Source organism: Kogia breviceps, chromosome 3 (genome assembly GCF_026419965.1).
Source record: "Kogia breviceps isolate mKogBre1 chromosome 3, mKogBre1 haplotype 1, whole genome shotgun sequence".
In the NCBI taxonomy this organism is placed as follows: domain Eukaryota; kingdom Metazoa; phylum Chordata; class Mammalia; order Artiodactyla; family Physeteridae; genus Kogia; species Kogia breviceps.
Window position 1 is genome coordinate 135,074,979 of NC_081312.1, and position 23,810 is coordinate 135,098,788.

General features: G+C 54.0%; 1 protein-coding gene across 1 annotated transcript in view; it reads right to left on the reverse strand.

Annotated features, from left to right (window-relative positions):
* Window positions 1-22,656, reverse strand: part of SMAD6 (SMAD family member 6) — a 75,687-nt gene extending 53,031 nt beyond the window's left edge. Inside the window, exons 1-3 of the mRNA XM_059057758.2 lie at window positions 20,739-22,656; window positions 13,007-13,063; window positions 9,192-9,269 (exon numbers count right to left, since the gene is read on the reverse strand). Coding sequence (XP_058913741.1) covers window positions 9,192-9,269; window positions 13,007-13,063; window positions 20,739-21,546 — 943 coding nt within the window. The 5' untranslated portion in view covers window positions 21,547-22,656. The remainder of the gene's footprint in view (window positions 1-9,191; window positions 9,270-13,006; window positions 13,064-20,738) is intronic.
* Window positions 22,657-23,810: the final 1,154 nt, after the last annotated feature.

Consider the following 23,810-nt stretch of genomic DNA (forward strand, 5'->3'; position numbering starts at 1 on the left):
GTCTTGGAAACACCGTCCCCTCTTTTGCTGTAACCCTGTGGGTAGCTCTGGGCTCAACAGGGCAGAACCTGACCAGAGCAGATGTGCACTTTGCGGAAGACCACACAGCTGCTGAGCGGAAGGCTGGGACCTAACACGGGGCTGGGAAGCGTGTCCCCTCAGTGCCGGACGTTAAGGCGGTGGAAAGGAGGGCTGGGGAATGTGGGTAGAATGTGGGCGGGGACACAGTCTGGGACTTGCTGGGCACACACACCCTGACACGAACAGCCTGCTGGGTGCCCCATTTCACCCCAAGAGGCTGGAGCTGGAGCCAGAGAAGCTGCACTCTGCCCCCATCCCTCTCCCAACACACCCCACTCACCACGTCTGCCCCAGCAAAGCCTCCTCCCCCAACTTCGCTGCTTCCCCGGGGCTGCTCAGGAGCCATGCAGCTCCTGGCTCTGCCCCTTCCCTTCCCGATTTCAGGCTGTGTGACTGTGTGACGGAGCCCACCTCTCCACCTTCTCCCCCACCTGGCACAGAAGGCCTGGCAGCCCCGCTCCTCCCTGCTCTGTCCAGATCTGGCACTACCCTGGACAACTCAGATTAAAACGGCTTCCAGGCTCCTATCTCTGAGTCTCCCCCTCTCCTTTTAAAGATCAATTAAAGCCTCGGCGATGATTCACCTTTCAGTCTGGGACAGTGCCTTTGATGTCTGCTCCAGACATGAGACCTCTGTTTTTCCAGAGACTTCTACCACGGGGTGAGGGTAGTTTCCCTCCCTTGGGCCAGGGCACCCCCTGCTTTGCAGAGGTGCCAGGCCCCCAGGCCTTACCCTCTCAGGCTGGGGGTGCCAGGCCCTGACTGGGGGCGGGGGAGTGGGAGGGAGGAGGGGAGGGCATAGGCGAAGGGCCCGTGAACACCAGGAATTCTTTCCACAAAGGACAACTGGAAAAGCGATGCATCTCCGCTTCCCTTGGCAGCCAAGGGCCACGGAGGGAGAATGCTTAATATAAAAACATCTGACAAAGTACCTTCGGGATATATTTTCTGCATCAAAGAAGGAGCTCTTGGCAACAGGTGCTCTACCCTGACAAGGAAACTTTCGAGCGCAGCTCCCAATTGTTACAGACACCCGGGGAAAGCGTGCCAGTGGGGACAGGAGGAGGGCGAGCCATGGGCCCGGCAGACAGATGGTTGTGATTAGGCTGGATGCAACCAAGTGCATTTTCTGGAATTTCAGGTCTCCTCAGAAAACCTGCTGGTTCCCCCGGTGATGCAGGCCACCCGAGGCAGAGTGAGGGGTAGGGGCCATCTGCCTCCAGCTCAGAGGCACACAGCCCTGGACGGGCACAGGGCTCCCCCTCAGCCCAGCAGCCTCCACTCAGAAGCCCGTCCACCATCTCACTGATTTACTCATATATTCATCCAGCAACCATCCGACGAGCAGAGTCTCTCTAGGACACAGTGACAGTCGTTCATGCCGAATCTCAGGTACCCAGGAACACAAAAGCCCCAGAAGAGCAAGAAGCATTGGAGTACTGTATCTTCCAGGGGACAGAGAGGGTACCTCGCCAGACCCTGGGGAACCCAACAGGGGCCAGACTGCCTGGGTCTGATCCCAGTTTCACTGCTTTCTAGCTGGGAGACCTTAGGAAGTTACTTAAACTCTCTGAGACACAGTTACTTCTCCTTTAATTTGGCTAATAAAAGTGGCTACTTCATAGAGTTGTTGGGAGGTTTCATAAATCTGATTATTAAATGTGTTATGATCTGTCTTTATTTTTATGTGTTCTCTCTCTTTTCTAGATCTCTTTGTCCCAGGCAAAAATCCATTCATTCATTCATTTATCCCACGATGACCTCCGGCTATTGGCTAGGCCCTGTGCTGGATGCTAGGCAAGGTCCAGAGGTCCTCTGGGTCCAGTACCCACTACCTCTCGGTTCCAGTCCATTCCTCCAGATTTAGGACAACATCTCTGGATTCATCTTACCCTATTCCCCATCTCTCACGCATTAACCTTCTAGCCACAAATAAACTCACAACACACAGTGCTATTTGCATACCTCTCTGCTTCTGCACAAGCTATTCATTCCTTCTATCTGACAGGCAATCTATATCCTGTTGTCCTCCTGGTGAACTCCTAGTCATCCTACAAAACCCAACTCAGAATCACTTTCTCCTTGAAGCTTCCCTGAACACTTCATTCCCACCCCAACAGAGTCCCCTGCTCTTGTTTCTGTGCTGGTGCTAAGGCTTGCCCACATCTCCACAGCACTCAGCAAAATCATTCACCATTCTTTGCTTGTTGTCTACCTCTCCTCCTAGACCATCAGCTCCTAAAGGGGAAGGTCCTGGCTTTCTTCACTGTGTAGCAGCTGCACTGGCATGCAGTAGGCTCGTAATACATGTTCAGTACACTGACTTGTCACCCCAAAGCCTACAGTCAGGAAACACACCAGCCCTGGGATCCTTTGTCAGGGACCCCAGAAGATGCAAAAGCTGTGTGATCTCTGGTGAATCAGTCGCCTTCTCTGGGCCTCGGATTTGTCATGGGTTAAGTGTACCCTCACTCTAGTCCCCAAGTTTTCATACTCTGGGACCAAGGCTGCCGGGGTAGGGGGCAGTACACCAAACCCCACCCTCCCTCCGCATGGCCTTGTCCCAGGCTGTAGTTTGGCTTTGAGACAATGATGAGAAGCTAAGATGCTGCAGGCCAGAAGCCCCAGCTCTCTGTACAACCCCTCAAGGCCTGGGAGCTGGTACCCTCCGCCTGGAACACATAAGCATCAGGGGGCCCCTGAGATCAGTGGCCCAATGGCCCCAATGTACAGCTGAGCAGACTGAGACTAGGGAGTGAGGAGCTTACCTGAGGTCACACCATAGGGTAAAGGGCAAGGCCAAGCCTGGAACCCATGTAGGTGCGCTGCTCACCACCCTACGTGCTTCTTGGCAAACCAAGTTGGCCAGGCCTCCTTCCACAAATGCCCGGTCCTCTGTCATTCCTGCCCTTGACCCCCTCACCACCTCTCCTCCAGCTCCAAACAACCAGCCCAGGAAGAACAGGTCCCCCAGTGAGATACCTGGGAGGTTTTAGGGAGGGAAGAAGGTTTTGTTTTTTGTTTTTTCGGTTTTTTTTTGACCAAAGCTAAAACAAAAACAAAAACACATGGCAGAGATACGAGGCAAGGAACCAGAGGTGAGTGTGTCCTCTCCCCACCCCCGCCCCAAGAGGAGGCAAGGAGTCTGGGGCTATTTCGGAATTGGAAATGGTAAGCTGGTGCCAAGAGCCCAGCGTTAGTCCTGCAACCCATCCACAAATTTCCAAGCTGGAGCCTGACCCAGTGGGTAGGCAGAGCAGGAGTGGGCCACATCCAAGGCCACCTCTTAACCCTTGGGGAGCTACCTCGGTTCAAGGCGAGTAGTGCCAGGGCACCATCTGCCCCAAACTCCGGGTAAAATGTCCTTCCTGCTCTCCAAAGCCAAATGGAACCCTCTTTTCAGCTAAAGCTCAATCCTCCTGCCCTCCCACTCTCTCTTCTAAACCAGTCACTCAACACGTGGCACCCCTAGACCCACAGGCTCTGAGCACTGTCACATGTTGGGACTGAGCACAGTCACGTGACAGCAATGTTATCTGGGACCTGCCTGTCACCAAGGTGCGATCAGTTGGTAAAAATTCACCAAGCTGGCCACTTATCTGTGTACTCTGTATATTATAGCAGAAAGTATTTTTTAAAAAATATTACCCAGGTCTTGGCCTCCTCATGCCTCCTCTCCCACTAACGTCAGGTACTTCGCTTCCCACCCCCTCTACCCTCCTTTGGTTTCTCAATATCAGGTTGTTTTCAAACTTCCAGGCCTCTGCACTTGATATTCCTTCTACCTGAACCGCATCTCCCACCCCCCACAAACCTTGCCTCTTTGGTAGATTCCTATTCATTCTATAATACCCAACTTGGATATCACCTCCTCCAGGGAGTCTTCCTGGGTCACCTCCCCACCATACCAAGAGTCAGTCACTAAGCCCTTCTTTCTCTTTACTGCCTCTTATTCCACTTCTCATTATTATTATTTGTGTCTTCACCTGTCTGTGAGTACCTTGAGGGCAGAAATGATGTTAATTTTTATCTCTGTGCTTCCAGCCCAAGCACAGTGCCTGGCACACCATAATAGCCACACCTACCACACGTGTGCCAAGCCTTGGCTGATTCACTTGGCATCATCTCATTTCACCCTCATCATAAGGTGACACGTTGTTATTTTCATCCTCATTTTACAGGTGAGAAGACCAAGGGTGGGAGTGGTTAAGCGGCTGCCCCAAAGCCCCACAACTAGGAAATGGCAGAGCCGGGACTTGAACCCAGGGCCCAATGGTGCACAGCCCATGCTCTTCAGCCCACCTTGCTAGAGAGGCTCAGCACACACTGACGGAGCTGAATTGAGGACCTCGGAGAATGAGGAGCTCTAGGGTCGGTCTGGACCAGGGCCTCTGAGGCGAGCAAGCTTGGGCCCTAGAATCGGGAAGCAGCAGGAAATGATACTGCATAACTCACTCCTCTCCTGGCTTCTGTGAGCACTGACACACATCAGACAGCACTGACCACAAAGGGGAACCTCCTCAGGGACCACTGAGAGGAAAGGTGGCAGGTGGGTGGGCAGCATGGACCCATCTAGGTTATGGCCTGGCTCCACCTCCTATGCTTGCTGTGCGGCCCTCAGCTGCTCTCCTAACCTCTCTGAGCCTCTGTTCTCAAACTCTGCCAATCTACAGAATGCATGAATCCTGGAGAATGATCTGTGCCCTTGAGGAGCTGAGAGCTTGGCTGGTGGAGGAAAGATACCCACATCCAGCTGAGCCCCAAACTCTCCACGCTGTCCTGAGTAGCTCCTTTTCTTCCCGGGCCTTCTCTTCAAAGTGAGGGGCTCGCCCTCACTGACACTCTAAAGAAACCAGCATGCTCCAAGGACTGAGATACTGGTACACACAACCAAAGTCAGACAAAGGGACTGTCTGGTCCCCATGACAGGCAGCTTACACCACGTCTTGCATACAGTGGGTGCTTAATAAAGCACTTGAATGGTTATCCAATAGGCACTAGAATAGGATACTAGAGAGGAGTTACTGGTTCCTACAGAAGTCCGCCCAGTGCTCCATGCTCCAGCTCCACAGCACTAGAGTCAGGCAGGCCTGGCTTCCAAATGCAGCCCATCACCTCAGGCCCTGGTCAACTCCCAGAGCTCACTCAGCACCCAGTACTAAGCCTGGCCTAGCTCCTCCTACCTCATCCAGGGCAAAAAGCTCCTTATGTCACGCTCATTCTGTTCTTCTAGCCTGGAGCCAAGAGAACCCAGCCCTCAGAGAGGTCCTTCCCATGTGGCCTTTGATCCTGCAATTTCTTTGAATTATCGGATATCCTGCCTTTAATTTGCCAAGAAGAGTGCCCACCAGCCACTCACACCTTAGTATGAATTTAACCAGCTAATCTTGCTTTCCTCCGCAAACTAAATCAAAATAAAGGGAATGGGGGGTGTGTGTGGAGATGTTGCAGAGAGGAAGAGGATGCCCCTTAGATAGTCAAGGAGCAGCAGTTAGGCAAGGAAACCAGAGTGTCGAGGACCTGAAGTGAAGGCTCCCCAAAAAGGGACTTCTAGGCTTTCAATTTTTCCAAATCCCACTGAAGACTCCAGGTGTAAGGGTCTTTACTTAGTGGAAGCTCCACGTTCTGGCTCTCTACTGGGTGATCCTGGTGAGTCACTTGCCCCCCGTGAGCTTCAGTTTTCTTGTCTGTTTAGTGGGGATCACGTGTCGACATTTGGAGCTGACGTAGAGATCCGATGAGAAGGTGTCAAGCATTCAGCAGAAGGCTGAAACAAGACAGTCTCCTGCCCTGCGGCCCCCCAACCCTGCCCACCGATGCATCCTCAACTGCCCTGGCTGTGACTAAGCCTCAAAATCCCCCCATTTTCCCTAAAGTGGCCTCAGCAACAGGACAGGAAAGTGAAGCAGAGACCTTGGCGCTGGATAAAAATAGCCAGCACCCTCAGGTCGGGTGCTGGGATTGTCATTGTGCAAGACAAACAAGGGCAGCCTCCGTCCCGGAGCTGCAGACACCCTACTCCAGCAACACCCATCCCAAGATGCTGAGAGAGGCCAGGCTCTCAGGGACAGCGCTGCCCACCCCCCACCCCCCCAGGATGCAGGGAGACAGAGGGGGCTAGGGGTGGTCTCCGGGAGGTCGGCAAGGTTCACCCGGTGGGGACACGGAGGAGCAAAGAGCCCTGTGCCTCTTGCCAGGCCCCAGCCCTGTCCCTAGTACTTCAGTCAGGACAGGCTGTCCCTGGCCTCCTTTTGATCACTCCACCTTGCCAGGTGCGGCTCAGGGAGGAGGATGGGGATCCTTGCTGTGGAAGGCTGCACAGTCACACCGCTCAGTCTCCCACCCCAAGCCTGCCACTTACAGTCTGGGAACTTCGGCAGCTGGCCTGGCCATGAGCCTCAGTTTCCTCACCTCTGAAACAGGGGGAATCAAATGTGTCTCACTGGGTTGTGACAGGGAGTCAGCGAGATGAAGAATGACCAGCAGTTAGCAAAGTGCTAAGTAGTGAATGTCAACATTAAATAAATAAATGTCAGCATCAGCATCCTTACCATCTGTCCTTGAGCATTAAATGCCTGGTCTGTCCCAACGCATTCTACCTGCCTGTGCTCTTCACCTTTCTGACCTCACCTCCCGCCCTGCCTCCCATCTTTGCAGGATGAATCTTGCTTCACCATCCACTGAGACCCCTCTGGGCCTTCTTCTCACCCTGCAGGGCCTCCCTCCCTGAGTCTGTCCTCCAAGGTGACAGCCACCCACAGCCCCAGCTCTACACGCATCCAGGAGGCAGGGGCAGGGCCAACCCATCAGTCTTGGGATCCCCACGGCACAAGTAAGCTAGAAAAGCTGAACTGTGAGCCCGCAGAGTGGGAGGAGACCCACGCCGTCCCTGGGAGGGGCCTGGATGGCCACAATGGGGAACGCCTACAGAGACCACCTGCAACCCAGACCAATCAACCCCCAAAAGGAAATCCCAAACTTCCTCCCCAGTTCCTTCAGTCCCTTAGAATCCCAAGGCAATGGATGCCAGATTTTCTCATGAGAACCATGCAATCCTCATTCACGGTAAAGAGCATCACATCAGGGCCTTCTCACCAGTCAGTACCAAAGGTCGCTCTGGCATAGCTGGGTGGGAATCCCAAACACAGGCCCACTGGGCCCCAAAGGCAGCCCAACCTAATGGCCTCAGGGTCTCCGGAGACCTTCCAGCCTCCAGAGCGTGCTCTCTCCTGGGAACCGGATGTAGGGAGGGCCTCCTGCAGGTGCTCTGGGGTCTGCTCTTTCCAGCCTGTGTCACACACCAGGCCAGCTCTGGGATGACAGAGATCAAAAGAGATCACATCTGAGAACATACCATGAACCTGTAAGGCACCTCCACACACGGCAGTTTCCGCCATTAACAATGAGGGGAAGGGATGATGAAAAACTACCCATCTGTCCATACAACCAACGCCAGCGCAATCCATCTAAATTAAATACACTCTGACGGTTGGCAGGGACATGGAATCATGCATTCAGAAATACTTTTAAGCCTCTTGCTTCAAAATTATATGTGGCTTCCAACCACATAGGCACAGAGGAAGAAGAATGGATTAAAACGTCCACTTCTTGTGTTCATCTCGTTAGGTCTTTCAGGGAAAGACATTTTAACAAGTAGGGCCGAAAGGCAGGGATGAAAACAAAGTGGGCCAATTAGAGGGGCCACCAGAGACCAGAAGGCAAGTGGGACCCAGAAGACCTAGACCCCAGCACCAGCTGTGCCATAAGCTCTACTGTACCCCTGGGCAAGTCACTTCCTGCTCTGGTTTCTAGTTTCTCTATCTTCAAAACAGACATACTCTTGTGATCTTCCACGGCTGTGGTGGAACATGGAACGGATGGGGGAGGGCTCTGGACACGGGGACTGGCCAGGCAGCCCTGAGCAGCCAACACTGTGACACCCATAGAGTCGTGGGGAGAGTATGGCAGGAATGACAGAGCTTTGTGTGAAATAAGTTCACTGGAGGTACATCCAGCCCTTGCAGAGAAGTGGGGGACAGAACAGTGGTCAGAAGCACAGTGACACAGTGGCAAATGGCTCTGCTCCTACGTCATCCTGGGCAAGTCACTTTACTGCTGTTCTGAGATGATGATTCTAAAGGGGCCCAAGTATAGGATGTGGCCCAAAGTAAACGTTCAATAGATAGCTGCAATGACTCTTGATGCCATTATGGCAGGGTGTGGGGTCTGGGGAGGACAGCTCAGATGCAGGCAAACAGAGGCCTTCTCAAAGAGATCCAGCCATGCCTGCTGAGGAAGCATCTCCCGCCCGAGGGGCTGTCACCCAACGCAGCACAGAGCCAGGCCACAAGCCCCAGCTGTCCTCACAGCGCACCCTACCCACCATGCTCCCGAAAGGCCCCATCGACCTCGGCACTTGAGCCCCTCCGGGCCCTCGAAGCCCCCGGGTCACCACCAACATGTCATTTCTCAAGGAAAGCTTGATTTAGGTATTCCCCAGAATGTGAGGGTCCCTATGGCCAAGTCTTAAATGTGGGAAGTAGGGGAGGCTCCAAATCAGGGTTCTCTCTGCTTCCCAGCCCAGCACCCAGGGCTCAGGGAGAGACACGGAAACCACCAGCCTCTGGAAAACTCCTCGCTTGCTAGACTCTCCTCCATGACCGTTCTACCCACTCTACTTCCCCCTCTTCTGACCCTGCGCATCAGTCCTTCCCCAGAGCAGGGACAGAAGGAGAAACCCAAGAAGACACATGTAAACAAACATGTCTATTTTGCTGCCTCTCAGCAGCCTGGGGAGAGGATCCCTTGCAAAATCAGGATGGAGAGCTGGGCTGGGTTTTTATCATGTCCACAAGAGAAAACTGGTTAGAGCATGGATCGCCAGGCACTTGAAAAGTTCTCATCCTTAGGCCTCATTCATACAGATTGTTCTTAACCCCAAGAACACCAGTGGTGAAGACCCTGGCAGTCTTCTCCTCGAGGGGTAGGAGGCCCAGGGAAAAGAAAAGGAGGGGGCACATCAACAAGACCTCCGTCAGGCCCCTGCCACCGGTCCCCCTCCTATAAAGTTCAACACAATGGCAACATGCAGGGAAAAAAGAAATGCCAACCTGAGAATTCACCCGGAGCCGTGATGAGGGAGTTGGTGGCCTCCGTTTCAGTGTAAGACAATGTGGAATCAGATAGATCTACAGGAGGAAAGAGAAAGAGAACTTAAGTTGGCTGTGGGGTGTTCCTCTCTTCTTTCTCGAGCGTGTGTGTGTGCGTGTACACACACACACACACACACACACACACGCATGCAAGCGCTTGCAAAGGGCAGCATGTCCCTCGCAACTTTCTTCTACCACTCCCCATCCCACGATTGCATGAGACCAGGCCAGCCAACCCTGGAACTCTTCTATAAAATGCTGACTGCTGCAGCCCTGGCACCTGAAAAAGTTTCAATTGCTCTGGTCACAGAAATAACCCAAGTTCAGGGGACCGAACAAGTAGTAACTTGGAGCCTTCTTGGGTAAGGTTAAATTAAGCCCCTAAACAATTCATAGCTGCTGTACTTAATTACAACCATTAAAATTCTTGAAGTTGTTCCTTCTTGCTTCCTTCCTTCCTTCCTTCCTCCCTCTGGAGCTGGGGAAACTCTGTTTTAACAAGTTACCAGCCATCCTCACTCTGTCCCGCTTACACCCCTCTAATTAAGGGCTCAAGCATTTGCTCCCGGATTAGCTTTTTTCTCTCTCCCCTCCCCCACCCTCACATCCAAACCCACTCCCAGAGCAACTTTCAATGTCTAGACTATTTTTTTCTTTTTTTTTAAAAAGGCATTTATTGTTGTTTAAATAGTTTTAAGTACCTCACATGGTGTGTGCTATTTGTTTTCCCCTGTCTGCAGTGCACTTAGATGGGGAAGGGAAATTCTTTTGCACTGTTTTCTCTTGAACGCTGAGCTATTAGCAGGACAAGCCGATGCCTTGAGGGGCAGGCCGACTTGGAAAGTTTTTCCTGGGCCTCTGCCTCTGCTACCAGCAACGGGGTGCTGTCCCCGTTAAGGGACAGGTCTGTCCAGGAGTTGGAAGTCATGTTCTTTCTGTGAGGCTTGTAGTATCTTTCATCTTCTCACCCAGCACAACCCAGATGTGGCTCGGCTGGTCCCACCTGGCTCAGGAGAGCCACTCCAAGCTGGGGAACCCTGGCACAAAAACCGTTAGCCTAGGCCCTAGCTAGCTAGAATTCCATTCGATCCTGTAGGAATTTTTTCCTTCTACCACGTGGCTTGGGGAAGCGGGAAGATGAAACGTTAAACAATTTGGCCTTTTTCTTTTTTTTTTTTCTTTCTCGTTTCCCACTTGCCAGATGCTGACTGGGTGTTCTGGGTTTTATTTTGTTTTTTTGGTTTCATGTGATCACAGTGGCTGAGAAGTGAACTGACTTTTTGTTTATGAAAAACTAACAATGTAAGGAAAAGAAAATAATACAAAAAATAACTTGGACTATTTATCGGGGCCTGAAAAAGTTATCTGCTGGTCAAATGTGTTTGGAGGAAAATAGGGACAGATGGAAAATCTCTTTAAAAGAAGATAATAACCTCAACGCCTAAGTGGGAACCTCTTTGCTTTTCAGACCTAATCTTCCCAAAGTGTTCAGGCCCCAAGTCTTGCTGCCACTTATTGTTCGAAGTAGCAACACCCCAGGCTGAATCCTGTTTTTTAGTGAACCGCTGTGGAGCCAACACAGACAGTTTTATGAACGTTCCAGGAGTGGGGGTGATGGGTGTTTTCCATTCTTCGCAGCTATAAGTCCCTGCCATGCACTCTCCAAACCTTCACATCTAGTGCTTCTAGTGAGGCCCTACGAGGCTGTTGTAGAAAAAGAACACTCCCAACCTTGGTCACTGCTCGAGCCCCAAGGAGGAACCCCATGTGGAAGCTGGAGCCCCAGGTTCAAGTCCCACCTCCACTCTTACTCAGCAAAATCAGGGCTCACCAGCTTCGCCTGCAAAGGGCGCCCTAGTGAATATTTTCAGCTTTGTGAGCCCTACAATCTCCACTGCAACTATCCACCTCTGCTGCTGTCCTGCGAAGTGGCCACAGACAATACAGCTGGGTTCCAGCAGAACTTTGTTACGGACTCTGAAATTTGAATTTCATATAGTTTTCACATGTCACAAAAGACATGATTCTGCTTTTGGTGGTTTCTTTTTTCTTAACCATTTTAAAAAGTAAAAACCATTCTTAGCTCAAGAGCCACACAAAAACAAATGGCGGGCTGTCGTTTTCGGACCCTTGAGCTGTATGACCACCAGCAAGTATCACTTCCTCTTTCTCTGTCGCAGTTGTCCCATTTGTAAAATAACCGGGACACCTGCTGATTTCCAAATGGTCACTTTGCCCCGCTGGATGCAGTCCTGATTTTTGTGGCTTTATCACTGGCTGACCCACGATTCCTTGGAGCAACGATCCTTGACATTCAAGCTCAGGTGCTACATTTCCTAAGAATGTTTGAGGGTTTTCCTTTTCCTCTACTAGAATGAGGGATCTTCTAAGCGACTAGTGCAATTATGTTAACTTAAAAAATGCTGAGATGGGCCTGGGAGGGAAGGATGGGGAACCTCTGAGCTGAACAGGGGCTGCTCTGGGTTCCCGCCTCAGCCCCACTGCTCATCGGCTGGGCGGTTCTCCCCGACCTTCGGCCCGATTCCTTGTCTACCAAGTGACAGGGTACCACCAGATAACCGCTCCAGTTCCCCGGAGAACTAAATGAAGCTCCTCCATCCACGCTATGACCGTACTTCAGGAAAAACAACGAGGAAGTTGCCATCGTTAAGCCACTGACTCATACATGGTCATGGGACAGCCTCTGTCCTCCCAGACTGAGGAGGACAAACTCCTGAAGGGACCCGGTGGGCACTCCTGTCTCCACAGGGGGGCCTGGAAGGAAAGGGCCTGGATGCCTGAGAGGTTATGACACTTCGAAGTGACCTCCCAGATGATGCTGACACATGCTACCGGGAAGAGGCCTTTACCAAAAACAAAACAAAACCCACTTTTTGTGGTCACTGGTGGAATGTGTTAGCATCAGTGCCACGCCATCTGACTTTTAAAGCTCGAGTCCCGTGGCAGCTACCCACGGTAGTGGCACGGTCACAAAGTCACTCTCCCGGTACTATTCAGGCCATACTCACCCCACCACTGGGATTCTCCACTGGAGGAACCAGGAGGGCCAGGAAATGAGCCATTTCTACTTTTAAAACCACATGCATCTACCCCAGCATAGGGGCTGCTCATTTAGCCCCAAGGCTTTACAGAAAACACGTTCTACCTCTGAATGGGCCTGCCAACAATGACACTACCACTGAGGGGTACCCTCCACGCCAGGGGCTTGGTGTACCAAGACACTTGCTTTCTAAACGTTCCAGCTGTTGTTTCTGCCCAGGTGAACTTCTTGGCTTAAAAGAGGGGGAGGGGGAACATATAGCTACTCTCAACAGTGATCAGTGATCATGCTCAGCCTATCTGTCATAGTGCTAATTAACACACACCAAAGGAGAACCATGTAAGGCTGGGAGGGAAGGAGAGGAAAAGAGACAGAAACATCAACCCACCAGCATCAACAAGATGTTGAAGCTGAAACCCATTCGTCTCCCACAGGCCCATGGTTAAAGGTCACAGAGAGGTTAATGATGAGCGAGGAATTTCAAGATGTAAATAGCCCGCTGCAAAGGCGCTGCAAAGGCACTGCAAAGGCTGGTTCGGCTCTGGCCCAACTGGGGGTGTGTTTGTAAAACTTCACCCACCCCATTTCAAAGGCAACCAGGCTGGTGATCCCTCCCTCCCCTCCTTCTCTGGCCCTTCAGCATTGAGGCAGGGCCCTGTGGGAGCCTGGGTAGGAGGCACCTCCCCAAAGGTCAGAAGGAGGACACACTTACCCAGTGGCTTGTACTCATCGCGAGGAGACAGCCGAGAGTAGGGGGGTGGCGGTGATTCTGGAAGACAGGAGACAACGTGTCACTGCTGGGATGGGAGAGTTCACACATAGGGGTTCTACATGCTTTTGATTATTGGTTTCCTCAAATAATAAACCCAGCTCCCAGGAACCCAGCACCTCTGCTGCCCCAGTCCCCTGAAACAGCACTGCCCAACAGGGAAAGCCACAAACTTGGGGTACAGACCTGGGCTCAATCCCTGCTCTGTCACCTTTGGCTGTGTGACCTCAGGCAAGTTACCTCACCTCTCTGAGCCTGTTTCCTCAGCTCTAAAATGGGGACAATAATCATAGAGACCTCCCAGGTTTGCCAGGAGGGCAAAAGGAAATAATAATGTATGTAAAATGCTCAGTACAAGCTCTTGGTACTGCAGAAAAATACCTCCACAAACAGTAACTATTATTATTCTAATGAAAGAAACAGGGGTACAGGGAAATTCAGAGCTAAGGTGGCCTGTTAAAATACAGGATGTTCGGTTAAAGTTGAATTTTGGATATGCATGGCATAAACTTTTAGCATAAGTATGTCCCTTGCAATATCTGGGACATACTTATACTAAAATATTATGTGTTGTTTACGTGAAATTCAAATTTAACAGGGCATTCTGTAATTTTCTTTACTAAGTTTGGCAACTCTAGTCAGAACTGACTGACTGCAGAGGCCCACATAGACATAGGAGCTCCCTTTCAAACAAACTACATTAGAGCAAACGACCTTCAGGGCAAGGAGGAGGACATGATTGGTTGGAACCCAGAAAGCCAAATCCAGCTCCCCGGATGCGAGACCTTAAACCAGTCACTGCCAGCTCTTGGCCTCAGTCTCCCCCTCTGTAAAGAGAAGCGGTGGAACACACAATCTCCGTGGCCTTCCAGCTCAGACCCTCTGCGATTCTTTATTGTCTATGGTATTTTTCTTTGGGTTTCCTTTCATTTGCCTAAAATACTTGTCCTTAAAAACATATACTTTGTCTTCAGAAGAATTCCTTAGGCCTCTTGCTTTCTGGGAAGTAACAATTTGCTTAACTAAGTTACAATTTGCACGAATGAAATGACCCTTCATTTTCCTTAAAAGAAACTAAAGGCCATCAAATCACAAACTAAAACAAACTCTCAGTGGTAGTAAAGTGGTAATAACTATTATTAGGCAGGTATCAGGAATGACACAAGGGGTAATAAGTGTTTTTCACAATTATAATAAGGCACAATTAGTCGCAGGAGCAGGCAGCTTCACCTCTTCCCCACCCCGGCTTTTCCAGCTAGAAATGACTTCAACAAAGTGAAGGCGCTGCAGTCTAAAAACAGGGAATCTTTTGTGGACTGGAGTTAGGGAGAAGGAAAATGAATCATGGATTAGCCACTGGGAGCGAAGCAAACATTTCCTGAATGTGTACCCTGTGTCTCTCTCTGTGCTGGGACCTTTCAATTTCATTCACTGTATTTTATTCTTTTGGACCTTAGGTACAGAGTGGTTAGTCATGCTCATTGGGTGCCTATTTTCATTTCCTCCTTTCTTAAAAATAAATAAGATGACCATTATCATTCCCATTTCACAGATGAGAAGACTGACTTGCCCATTGTTCCCCAGCCAATCATGGTGGAGCTGGGATTTGAGCCCAGGTCTGACTCTGCTCTACACCCCAACGAGACAGGCAGTCAAGAGGCACCCTATCTTCTACCCCTTCATCCCAGCTGGGTCTGGTACGTCATATGCACAGAAAGTGTTCAGTAAACAGATGTGGACAAAGACAATGGTGACAAGGATAATGGTAAAGTTGGGGGCATCAGTGGACAAAAGTGTGGAGAAAGAGGACCTATGGGGCCAAAAGGGTGACCCAAAGGAGACCTCAAATAAGACTCAAGGAGGGGGGCTATTTGCCTTCAGGAGGAGCCCCCTTATCCACCAGTCTTGGAGGGGCTAGAGACCAGACTCTCAGGACAAGAGGCAAAATACAGGTAGGGCTAGCGCTCCACAGGGAAAAAGAACTGAAGCCAGTGCTCCCACTCTACTGAGGAGAAGACTGAGGCCTAAAAAGTAGAAGTGACTCCTTGAGGGCCACACAGGGAGCTGGTGTAGAGGCAGAACCGGAGACCAGGTATCCTGACCCCCAGCCTCACGTCCTTTCCACTACCCCACTAACTTATCAGAAGGTCTGCAACTCCTGTGTCTGGGTTCCTCTTGCAAACAACATCTAATTGGCTGAGGCCCAGGCCATACATAGTAGGGAGCTCTGGACATCTGCCCCCAGATCTGTCCCCCAAAGTGAAACCTGGCAGCAATGGGCTGTGCAAGCTGGAGTCAAGCCACTGTAATCAACCCCAGCATCTCGGCCTGGGGCTGCTTACCTGGGACCTGTAAAGGGGGTGGGGGGGAGCTCATGAAGATCTCCCTCACAGGAGCCACCTGGGCCTTGAGTGACACCCACCACCCATGCCCACACCTGGGCTGGGGCTCTAATGCATGAGTGAGACAGAAAGCAAATCTACAGACTTGGGACATCAGACACACCAGCCAGTGAGGAACTGCAAAGCTTTCAGGAGGGACTTTACTAGCACCCACACCCCACTTCGTTCCAGCAAAACGATCTGCACAGAGACTGGAAGCACATCACTAACTTCCATCCTAGGCAAGTAAAAAAGAGACTGCACGCCAAGACATGGGGATTTAGAATGTCAGAGGTCCCCCCCAACTCAATTTCTTATTTTAACTGATGGGGCAAGTGGGGTGGAGGCAGGTAAAGGGCCCACCCAAGGCCACACAGGGAGGCAGGAGATGTTATTCTACTTCAGCTGAACAAAGGGGGAGGCCAGTTCAGGACCAACATCAAGTTACTTTTTTAAAAAAAACAACAGAGTTATCATTCACATACCCTAAGATCTACTCTTTTAAAATATACAATTCAGTGGTTCTTAGCACATTCAGAGCTGTGAGACCAATACCACCAACTAATTACAGAACATTTTCATCACCCCAAAAGGAACCCTGCCCCATTCACAGTCAGTCCCTATTCCCCCAACTCCCAAACCTCAGGCAACCACAAATCTACTGTCTATCCTCGGGGGTTTGCCTATTCTGGACGTTTCACACAAATGGATTCCTATAACAGAAGGCCTTTTGTGTCTGGCTTCTTTCACTTAGTATACTGGTTTCCAGGCTCTTCCATGCTGTCACTTCTATCGTACTTCATTCTTGTTTATGGCTGAATGATATTCCACTGGGTGGCTATATCACACATTTTGTTTATCCATCTGTTAGCTAAGGGACATTCGGACTGTTTCCACCTTTTGGCTCTCAGGAATAACGCTGCTATGAACAATACTGAGAAACCTTTTACTGGTACCTCGGCCTCACTCTAACACATCCACCCTCCCTCCACAGATCTGGGAGGATGGAGCCCCAGGACATGAACTCAGGTGGGACAAAAGGTCAGAAAAGAAAGTGTGGGCTGCCTCCAGGCCCTCTGTCCACACTCCCGTCTTAGAAGCTGTCTTAGACTTAGAAAAGTTGTGTTGATTTCTAAATAATAACTTATGCACTCTAACCTTTAAGGGGAGAACTCTTAGAGCCCTGCAGTCCCCTCAGAAAGAAATGATCATAGGGCGGGAGGGAGGGAGGGAGGGAGTGGGGGAGAGAGAAAGAGAGATCAGAAACTCCAGCCCCCCCAGACAGCCAGCCTCAGGCATCAACTTCAGGAATCTCCTCCAACTCCCTTCAGAACTGAGAGCAGTCAGCCAGGGGCCGAGGGTACCAGAAGGCTAGCACTCAGCCCAATGCAGCTCAACTTAGCTCAGCAGACATGAGGCTCTGGTTAGCCCCCAGGGGGTACTTAGCCTTTCGAGATCTAGACCCTAATTCTAAAGCCAGAAGAGTTCACAGCCTCTCCCACTGCCTGGTAACCTTTCAGTTGAAGACATTACCTTCCACCCCCAACTGTGCAGCCTAGCATCTTGCTTAGGAAAGGTCCATGCACCTCCCTGGGCCTCCCAGCTTTCACCCTCCCAAGGGGTGCCCTCCTGGGTGCCTGTCCCCTCCAGCCCCAGGACCTGAAGGCTCAACCCCAAGCCCCAGGGTGGGAAACGCAGAAGAGAAGCTCCTGGTGCTTTAAGGCCAGCAGAGCCTAATTGCCCAGATTCCCCCGGCAGCCAGATAAACAGCGCGGCAGGCTGGCGCCAGCAAGAGGCAAACTGCACATTATCACCCCTTCCTCACCTCCAAGGAGGAGCTTGGAGGAGCAGGGCGGGCAGGGCCGAGGGGCCGCCAGAGGGGCCGCCAGAGGGGCGGGGCGGGGGCTTGGAAGCCCAACTTGAAATTGATCTCATTTCAAAGGGATAATGCCAGGCCAAATAAAAGGAAAACTTTCTAGCCCATTCTAATTCCTATAGTCCTGGCCTGGGAACCCTGTGTTTTCCTAGGCGGCCTCCTCCAGTCGTTTAGAAGTTCTCTCTTGCTCTGTCTCTCTTTCCCTGGTGCAATTTGGATAATAGTAATTTACTGAATATAATTACAGAAAAAAAAAAAGTGGTGAAGCAAAGAGCAGGAGATTTATTCCAAAGTTAATGGATACTTTTGGGAGAAAGGAGCTCTATAAACACAGGTTAGAACTGTGATTAAAGTATTTCTCCACATTTCCGTCCACATAGGCACCAAGCTCAGCGAACTGGCTTTTCCAGGGACAGAAAGATATACCAGAGGGAGGGAAAGCTAGGGCCTGACTCCCACGGGAGCGGGAAGCCCAGAGCAGAACTAGGCACACAGACCCCACTTTCTGAGACAAGCATGGGGGAGAGGGCAGGCCTGTGTCACCTGGAATCCTCCCAGCAGACCCTCAGAGATTCTGTTCACCACTCCCTTTCTTTATAGATGAGAAAAGAGGTCCAAGGAGGGGACTTGGCCCCAATGCCCCAAAGCAAGTTGAAAGATGGAGCAGGGTTTGCTCTGAGCAGCAGGGGCCGCACTGCCCAGAAAGGGGCCGTCTCACTAGGGATCCCTGTGGGGGCCAGGGGTGCACTGGGGGGCCGGTGGTGTCCCTCAGTTGGCCCGCTGGGTGTTCCAGCGTACTCTCTATGGGTGTACCTGCCCCAGTGCCCCAGCCCTCTCCCTCAGAGCCCTGGAAGGAGCAGTCTCCTTATCAGGACGCGCACGGCTGAGCTCCAGCTATGCACCCGCCCAGCTCCGGGAGCCAGGCTGGCGGCCAGGAGGCAGCGGTGGGGTGGATGGCAAAGGGCGCCCCCAGTCCTCAGTCCTGGCAGCTCAAGCCATCATGCAGGGAATGGAGCAAGAGGGTCAGCCTGGTACCTACCGGAAACTCTTCCCTGACCACCAGTCCTCCCAATGGCCCCCGGGGTGGCTTGAACGGGGTGTGGGGGGCGGGGCTTCGGTTAACGAAGTAGCAGGAGAACAGGCACAGTCCCTGCAACAGCGCCTCCTTCTGGGAGGAGGAGAGGAGTCAAGTGCCAATGCTTAGTCTGGAATTTGAGGTGGAGAACGTTTCTCAAGCCGCCCCCACTGACCCACAGAGAGACTAAGAGGAGAGGTTACTCCTCCAAAGTCAAGTTGTCGATACCGGCAGGGCAGAGCCTAGGACCAAGTCTATGGGTCGGAACCATTCCACTGCAGTTTGTCCATTAACTTAAAACTGCTCAAGGCCACCAAACTCAAACCAAGACCCAAGCTGACTTATCCAAGGAGTACGGGCAGGGTGGGTCCTACCTGTCTCCAGTTTTCTTTACCTCACCCCTTCCCACCCTCACACCTGAGCTTGCCTGGTACCCTGACTCTCAGCGGGCCCTCTCCTCCTCCCCCTCAACACCCACCTCCCCTTACCCATCCATCCTCCAAGGTCCCACTCCAGGTTACAGCTCTGAGGCTCCGAGAGGTGCTCCTGTTACATGCACACCCCACAGTGCTCTGAGAGTTCAGACCCTCTGGCCTGGCCCTGCTTCCCCCATCTCTGTCCCAACTCTCCCCCAGCCACAACCCGAAGATTCTGTTTCTTGAGGGCATGGATCCTACTCAGATTTCCACTCTCCCCACTACAGCACCCAGCATGGTGCCTGGCACAGAGTAAGTGCTCAACAAATATTCGCTAGCAGACTGATGTGGTGAGAGAGAAAATGCCCAGCGGGGCCTTCTAGAAGAGCAGAGGGGCCCCCACCAATTCTCTCCCCCTGAAAACGGGACCAGGGACAGGGCAACCATAAACAGGGCCCTCCTCCTCAGAGGCAGGGAGGAGCCAGGGTGGAAGAGTGGAGAAAGCCACTTCCAGGGAAAGCTGTCAAAGAGGAACAAGGAGCACAGAAAGCCCGCAGAGGGCCACAGGCCAGCGACTGCCCAAAGCCCCTGAGAATCAGGCCTAGAGTGACCATGCGGGGCGCAGGGCAGCCAGATCAATACTGCCTCTCCCCACCCCAGCCCCCATCAGTGCTCTCTCTTCAGGAACCACCACTGAGGCACCGTCCTTCCCCTCCAGCCACCACCCCAGACACCAACACAACTAAGACAAATCCATACTTCTAGCCCCACCCTCCCCTTCCACACTGGGAGTCAGGAGACCTGTGTGATCTGACCCTCTTAAATGCCCCCAGGCTGGGTGCTGCCTCTCTCCAGAGGAGCTAGGCCAGAGGAACTCAGAGCCTGCCCAGGCCCAACAGTCTATAACCCTCTGAGAGTCCCATCCCTGCAGAACCCCCAGTGCCACCTAAGATGCATACACCCAGAAGATGCTACAGGCTAAAAATGTGTGATCCCTGCAGTGCAAGGGAAGGGGGCGGGGGGTGGGGGGGTGAGGATGCAAGCTTCTGGCCTGCCTGGAGTCTCCTTCTGTCCTCACCTTTGCTACAGCACCCAGGTACTGCTCAGGTAAGCAGGACTAGGTAGGTGGTGTGTGCAGAAAAATCCCAAGAAGAGGACAAAGAAGGGGGGTAGTTCTCAAAAGTACTAAAATATCCAGCTTCCTTCCGTACCTAGACACCTCCAGGACCCTCAGCTCTCTAGAAAAGCTAGACGCAGGATTGAGAATGATGATGACAGAAGGCTCTGGCATTTGACACCCAAGGGATGCTGGCAACAATCAAGAGGCAAGAGGGTGGTCTCCACTCTGAGAAGTGTTACCCCGCAAAAGCTTTGCTCCAAAGTGTAGACGGGAACAAGTGGGACAGTTTACAAACACTTTGGACACTTTGGACTCTAGCCATGAATTGCCTGCACCCAATTTCACGACATATATGTACCTGGATACGACAAAGCATAATATACCGTAGGTATAGGCATATGCACACAAATGCTACAGGTCCGGGCATGGACTGGGGTAAATGGACTTGGTGTGGGGGTGGCGCTCAAGCCTTTGGCCTCTCCTAGACCTGCCCTTCTCTTCCACCGTCTGGAAAGCCGGAGGCTGCCTCAGGTCCCTGAAGCTGCACAGAGAAAACTCCAACGCGCACCCTTCTGAGTTTGCCGGAGCCTTAAGATGAAGTTCCCATTTGATGTGTGCGCCCACATCCCCACTCCCCGGCTTTCCTGCCAGCGTGAGGCGCCTCCACTGGGAGCTCCCACGCTCCAGGGGCACCCGGGGGAGCACCCGCGGCTCCGCCCGCCCGCCAGAGGTGTCAAAAAGAGACAGGAGGCCGTGGAAGGGGGCGGGAGGGGAACCCCGAGGGCCCGCCGGGCGCGGCACGCTCACCTGGCCCGCAGAGCCGGCTGAAGTGGTAGGGGTTGCAGCACACGGTGGGGCCGTCGGCGGCGGCGGCGAAGCTGTGGCAGCCGCACAGGGGCTTGAGCTCCACGGCGTGCTGCAGGTCGGGCCAGCGGAAGAGGCGGCCGAGGAGCAGCTGCGGCGGCGCGGGCTGGCCGCCCAGGCGGAGGTCGGCGCGCGGCACCAGCACGCAGCCGCCCGGCACGCCGCCGCGGGACTCCACCGCCTCCAGCAGCGTGTCCAGCGAGCGCTCCTTGAGCCGCTTCAGCAGCGAGTACGTGACCGTCTTGAGCTCCTGCTCGAGCAGCAGCAGCCGCGAGCGGGCTTCGCGACTCCGCCCGCCGCCCGCCGGCTCCAGGGCCGCCCCGGCCAGGGGGTCGCCGGCGTCCCGGGGCGCGCCGGCGGCGTCCCGCTCCGAGAAAAGACAGCAGGTCACCGTCTCGCAGTCACTTTCGGGCAGCCAGCCCCGGCCTCCCGGCTCCGCCACGTCCAGCGGGGAGCCCCCAGAGCCGGTCCCCGGCTCCGACATGGGCCTCGGGGGGGCCCCTGCGCGCCGGCGCCTCCCAGCACCCTGGGCGCCTCGCTGTCCCACCGCGTCCCGGGGCCGCCTCAGGGCTACCGGGCGGACTTCCAGGCGGCCGCAGCCTCCGCCTTCTCGTGCCCGCGGGGCCGGCTCAGCTCGGCTGCCCACGCTCCCATCCTCGTCGCCGCCGCCGCCGCTGCCTTCCTCCCGGTCGGGGACCACACGACTTCGCCAAAGTCGCCGCACCAGCCCCGAGCGTTTGGACCTGAACATACGATATCCTTTGGCGCCGGGGGTGGGGGGGAGGCGGTCTCCGGTTACCGGGGGTCCGTTTCCTCAGCGAGGCGCCGGCTGCGCGGGCCGCAGCCCCACATGAAGCTCTGCTGCCGGGCGCCGTGCAGACCGCGCACAGCCTGTCGTCGAAGGGGCGCCGCAGGGCTGCAACATGAGGGAGCTCGCCAGGGCGGGACGGCGGGGAACGCGCTCACGCCGAGCCGCAGTCCGCGCTCGGCCCGCTACTACATGGACCCCGGCGCCCGGGCAGCTCAGCAACTCCAGCCCCGGCGCTTTAGAGCGACTGCAGGCTGCGCGCCGCCAGCAAGACCCCGCATGGGCCGGAGAGCCTTCAAAAGTTACGCGGCTGGTCCATGAGCACAAAGCGCTCGCGCCGAACCCCCCAAATGTGTCTGGGAAGCCCTGCCTTTAAAACCCAAGCACTTAACTACATGGGCTTTTCCTGCAGGATCCGAAAGGCAGGCTTGTTGATACCCTCGGCTTCCTTCTTACTCCCTGCAGAAAGAAAATAAGAAAAAGAAAAAAAGGAAAGAAAGAAAAAGAAACCCCAAACAAAACCAAAATCCCTGTAATTGCATGCACGAAAAGCCAACTCCGTCTCAAGTCCCAGGCGCTAGATGCACTTGGAGCGAATTTCTCCTGAACGCGGGTGTCAACACATGAGTGGAAACTGTAAAAATCCCAAAGAGCTGCTGGGAATCCTTAATTAAAAATGCAATCCACCGAGGGAGAGGTCGTAGCCCGCCCCACGCTGCGCTCGGACGCCCCGGACGCTGCGGCTGCAGAGGTCGCCCCCCTCCCCCCTCCACAAAAAGTGCCTCCCGGTGGCCCCGTGGTCCCGGCGAGGTCTGGCGAAGCAGCGCCCGGCGGCTCTTTCTCTCGGCTCGTCTCCCTCGCTCGCTCCCCCGCTCGGCTCTCTCTTTTTTGTTCTCCTCAAACGCACACTGAGGGCCCCCGGAGGAGCGCCGCGGAGTCATTGGCTGCCTCCCATCATATGCCAGTCTAGACACTTTGGCGGCTCCGCGGCGCTGATTGTTGCGCAAACAAGGTTTCAAGTTTCTTAACTCTTAAAGGAGAACACGTCCCATTGCAGGGCCCGAGGCTCCGAGGGGCCGGCTCCCGGGGCGGGCCAAGCCCCGGCCCCCGCCCCACGCTTGCCCCAGTCCCCCCGCCCCGGGCCTGACAGCGCCCACGGCCTGCTCTCTGGCTCGCGTGCGCCGCGGGGACTGATGCGAGCGCGCGCTCGCACACACACACACACACACACACACACACACGCGGTTACACAAACCACAGGCGGGCTGCTCGAGGGCTCGGCGGACCCACTAACATTCGGACGCAAACGGGGCGCTTTGCCTCTCCCTGGCTTGTGCACAAACTTACAAAAACACATTGCACTTTAGAATTGGTACAAACCCCCATCCCAGGGAAGGCTAATAAAAATGAGTGTGCGTGTGTGCTTTCCTGGCTTGCGTCTCTTGGGAGTAGGGGGCGGCTGATTTGTTGGAGTAGCGGGAGCTAGCGTGATAGCACGAGGTTTCCACACCCCCTGCGCAAAGTCAGGGGTTGGCCGCCGGGCCAACCGGGGGGCGTGGAATGCCTCGCGCAGCGGGACTCTAGGCTTGCTCGAGGTAAGGGAGTTGCAGAGGGTGGGGTAGAGGCGGGAAAGGTCTTCTCTCGGGCTTCTCTCGTCGCCGAGTCTCTTTACCTCGGAGCTAGGCGGGCCGCCAGCCGTCCCGGGGCTGGGCGACTCCCTCCACCCCCTTCCCTTCCCCAGTTTATTCTCTGCACCACGGAGAGGGATGTGGGTAGGGCTCGTGATTTCCCCAGCGACATTTCACCATGGCAATGGGGGTGGGTTGGGGGGCCGGGTCCCGCCTGATCCGGGGCGAGCTGGTGGGAGCGCGGAGGCAGCAGTGGGCCGCCCGGCAAGGGAAGGGTTAAGGCCGCTCTTGCCCCTGGAGCCGGCGCGGCGGGGTACCTCCTCGGGCGCTCTTGCTAGTCCGAGGGTGGCAAAAGTTCAAGCTTGTAAAGTCAGGATTGGCCCCGCGCGGAGGGAAAAAAGGCCTGGTCCCCCCTCCCACCCCGGGCGCGGCGCCGATTGGCCGGGCCACTGAGCGGGCACCGCCCTCTCCCCGGCGCGCGGCGGCCCCGCCCCCGGCGTGGTGTCCCGCCCCTTTCCGGGCAAGAACCAGACCCGCACTGAATGAAAGAAATTCCGTTACTCTCATTGGCCCGGGGCT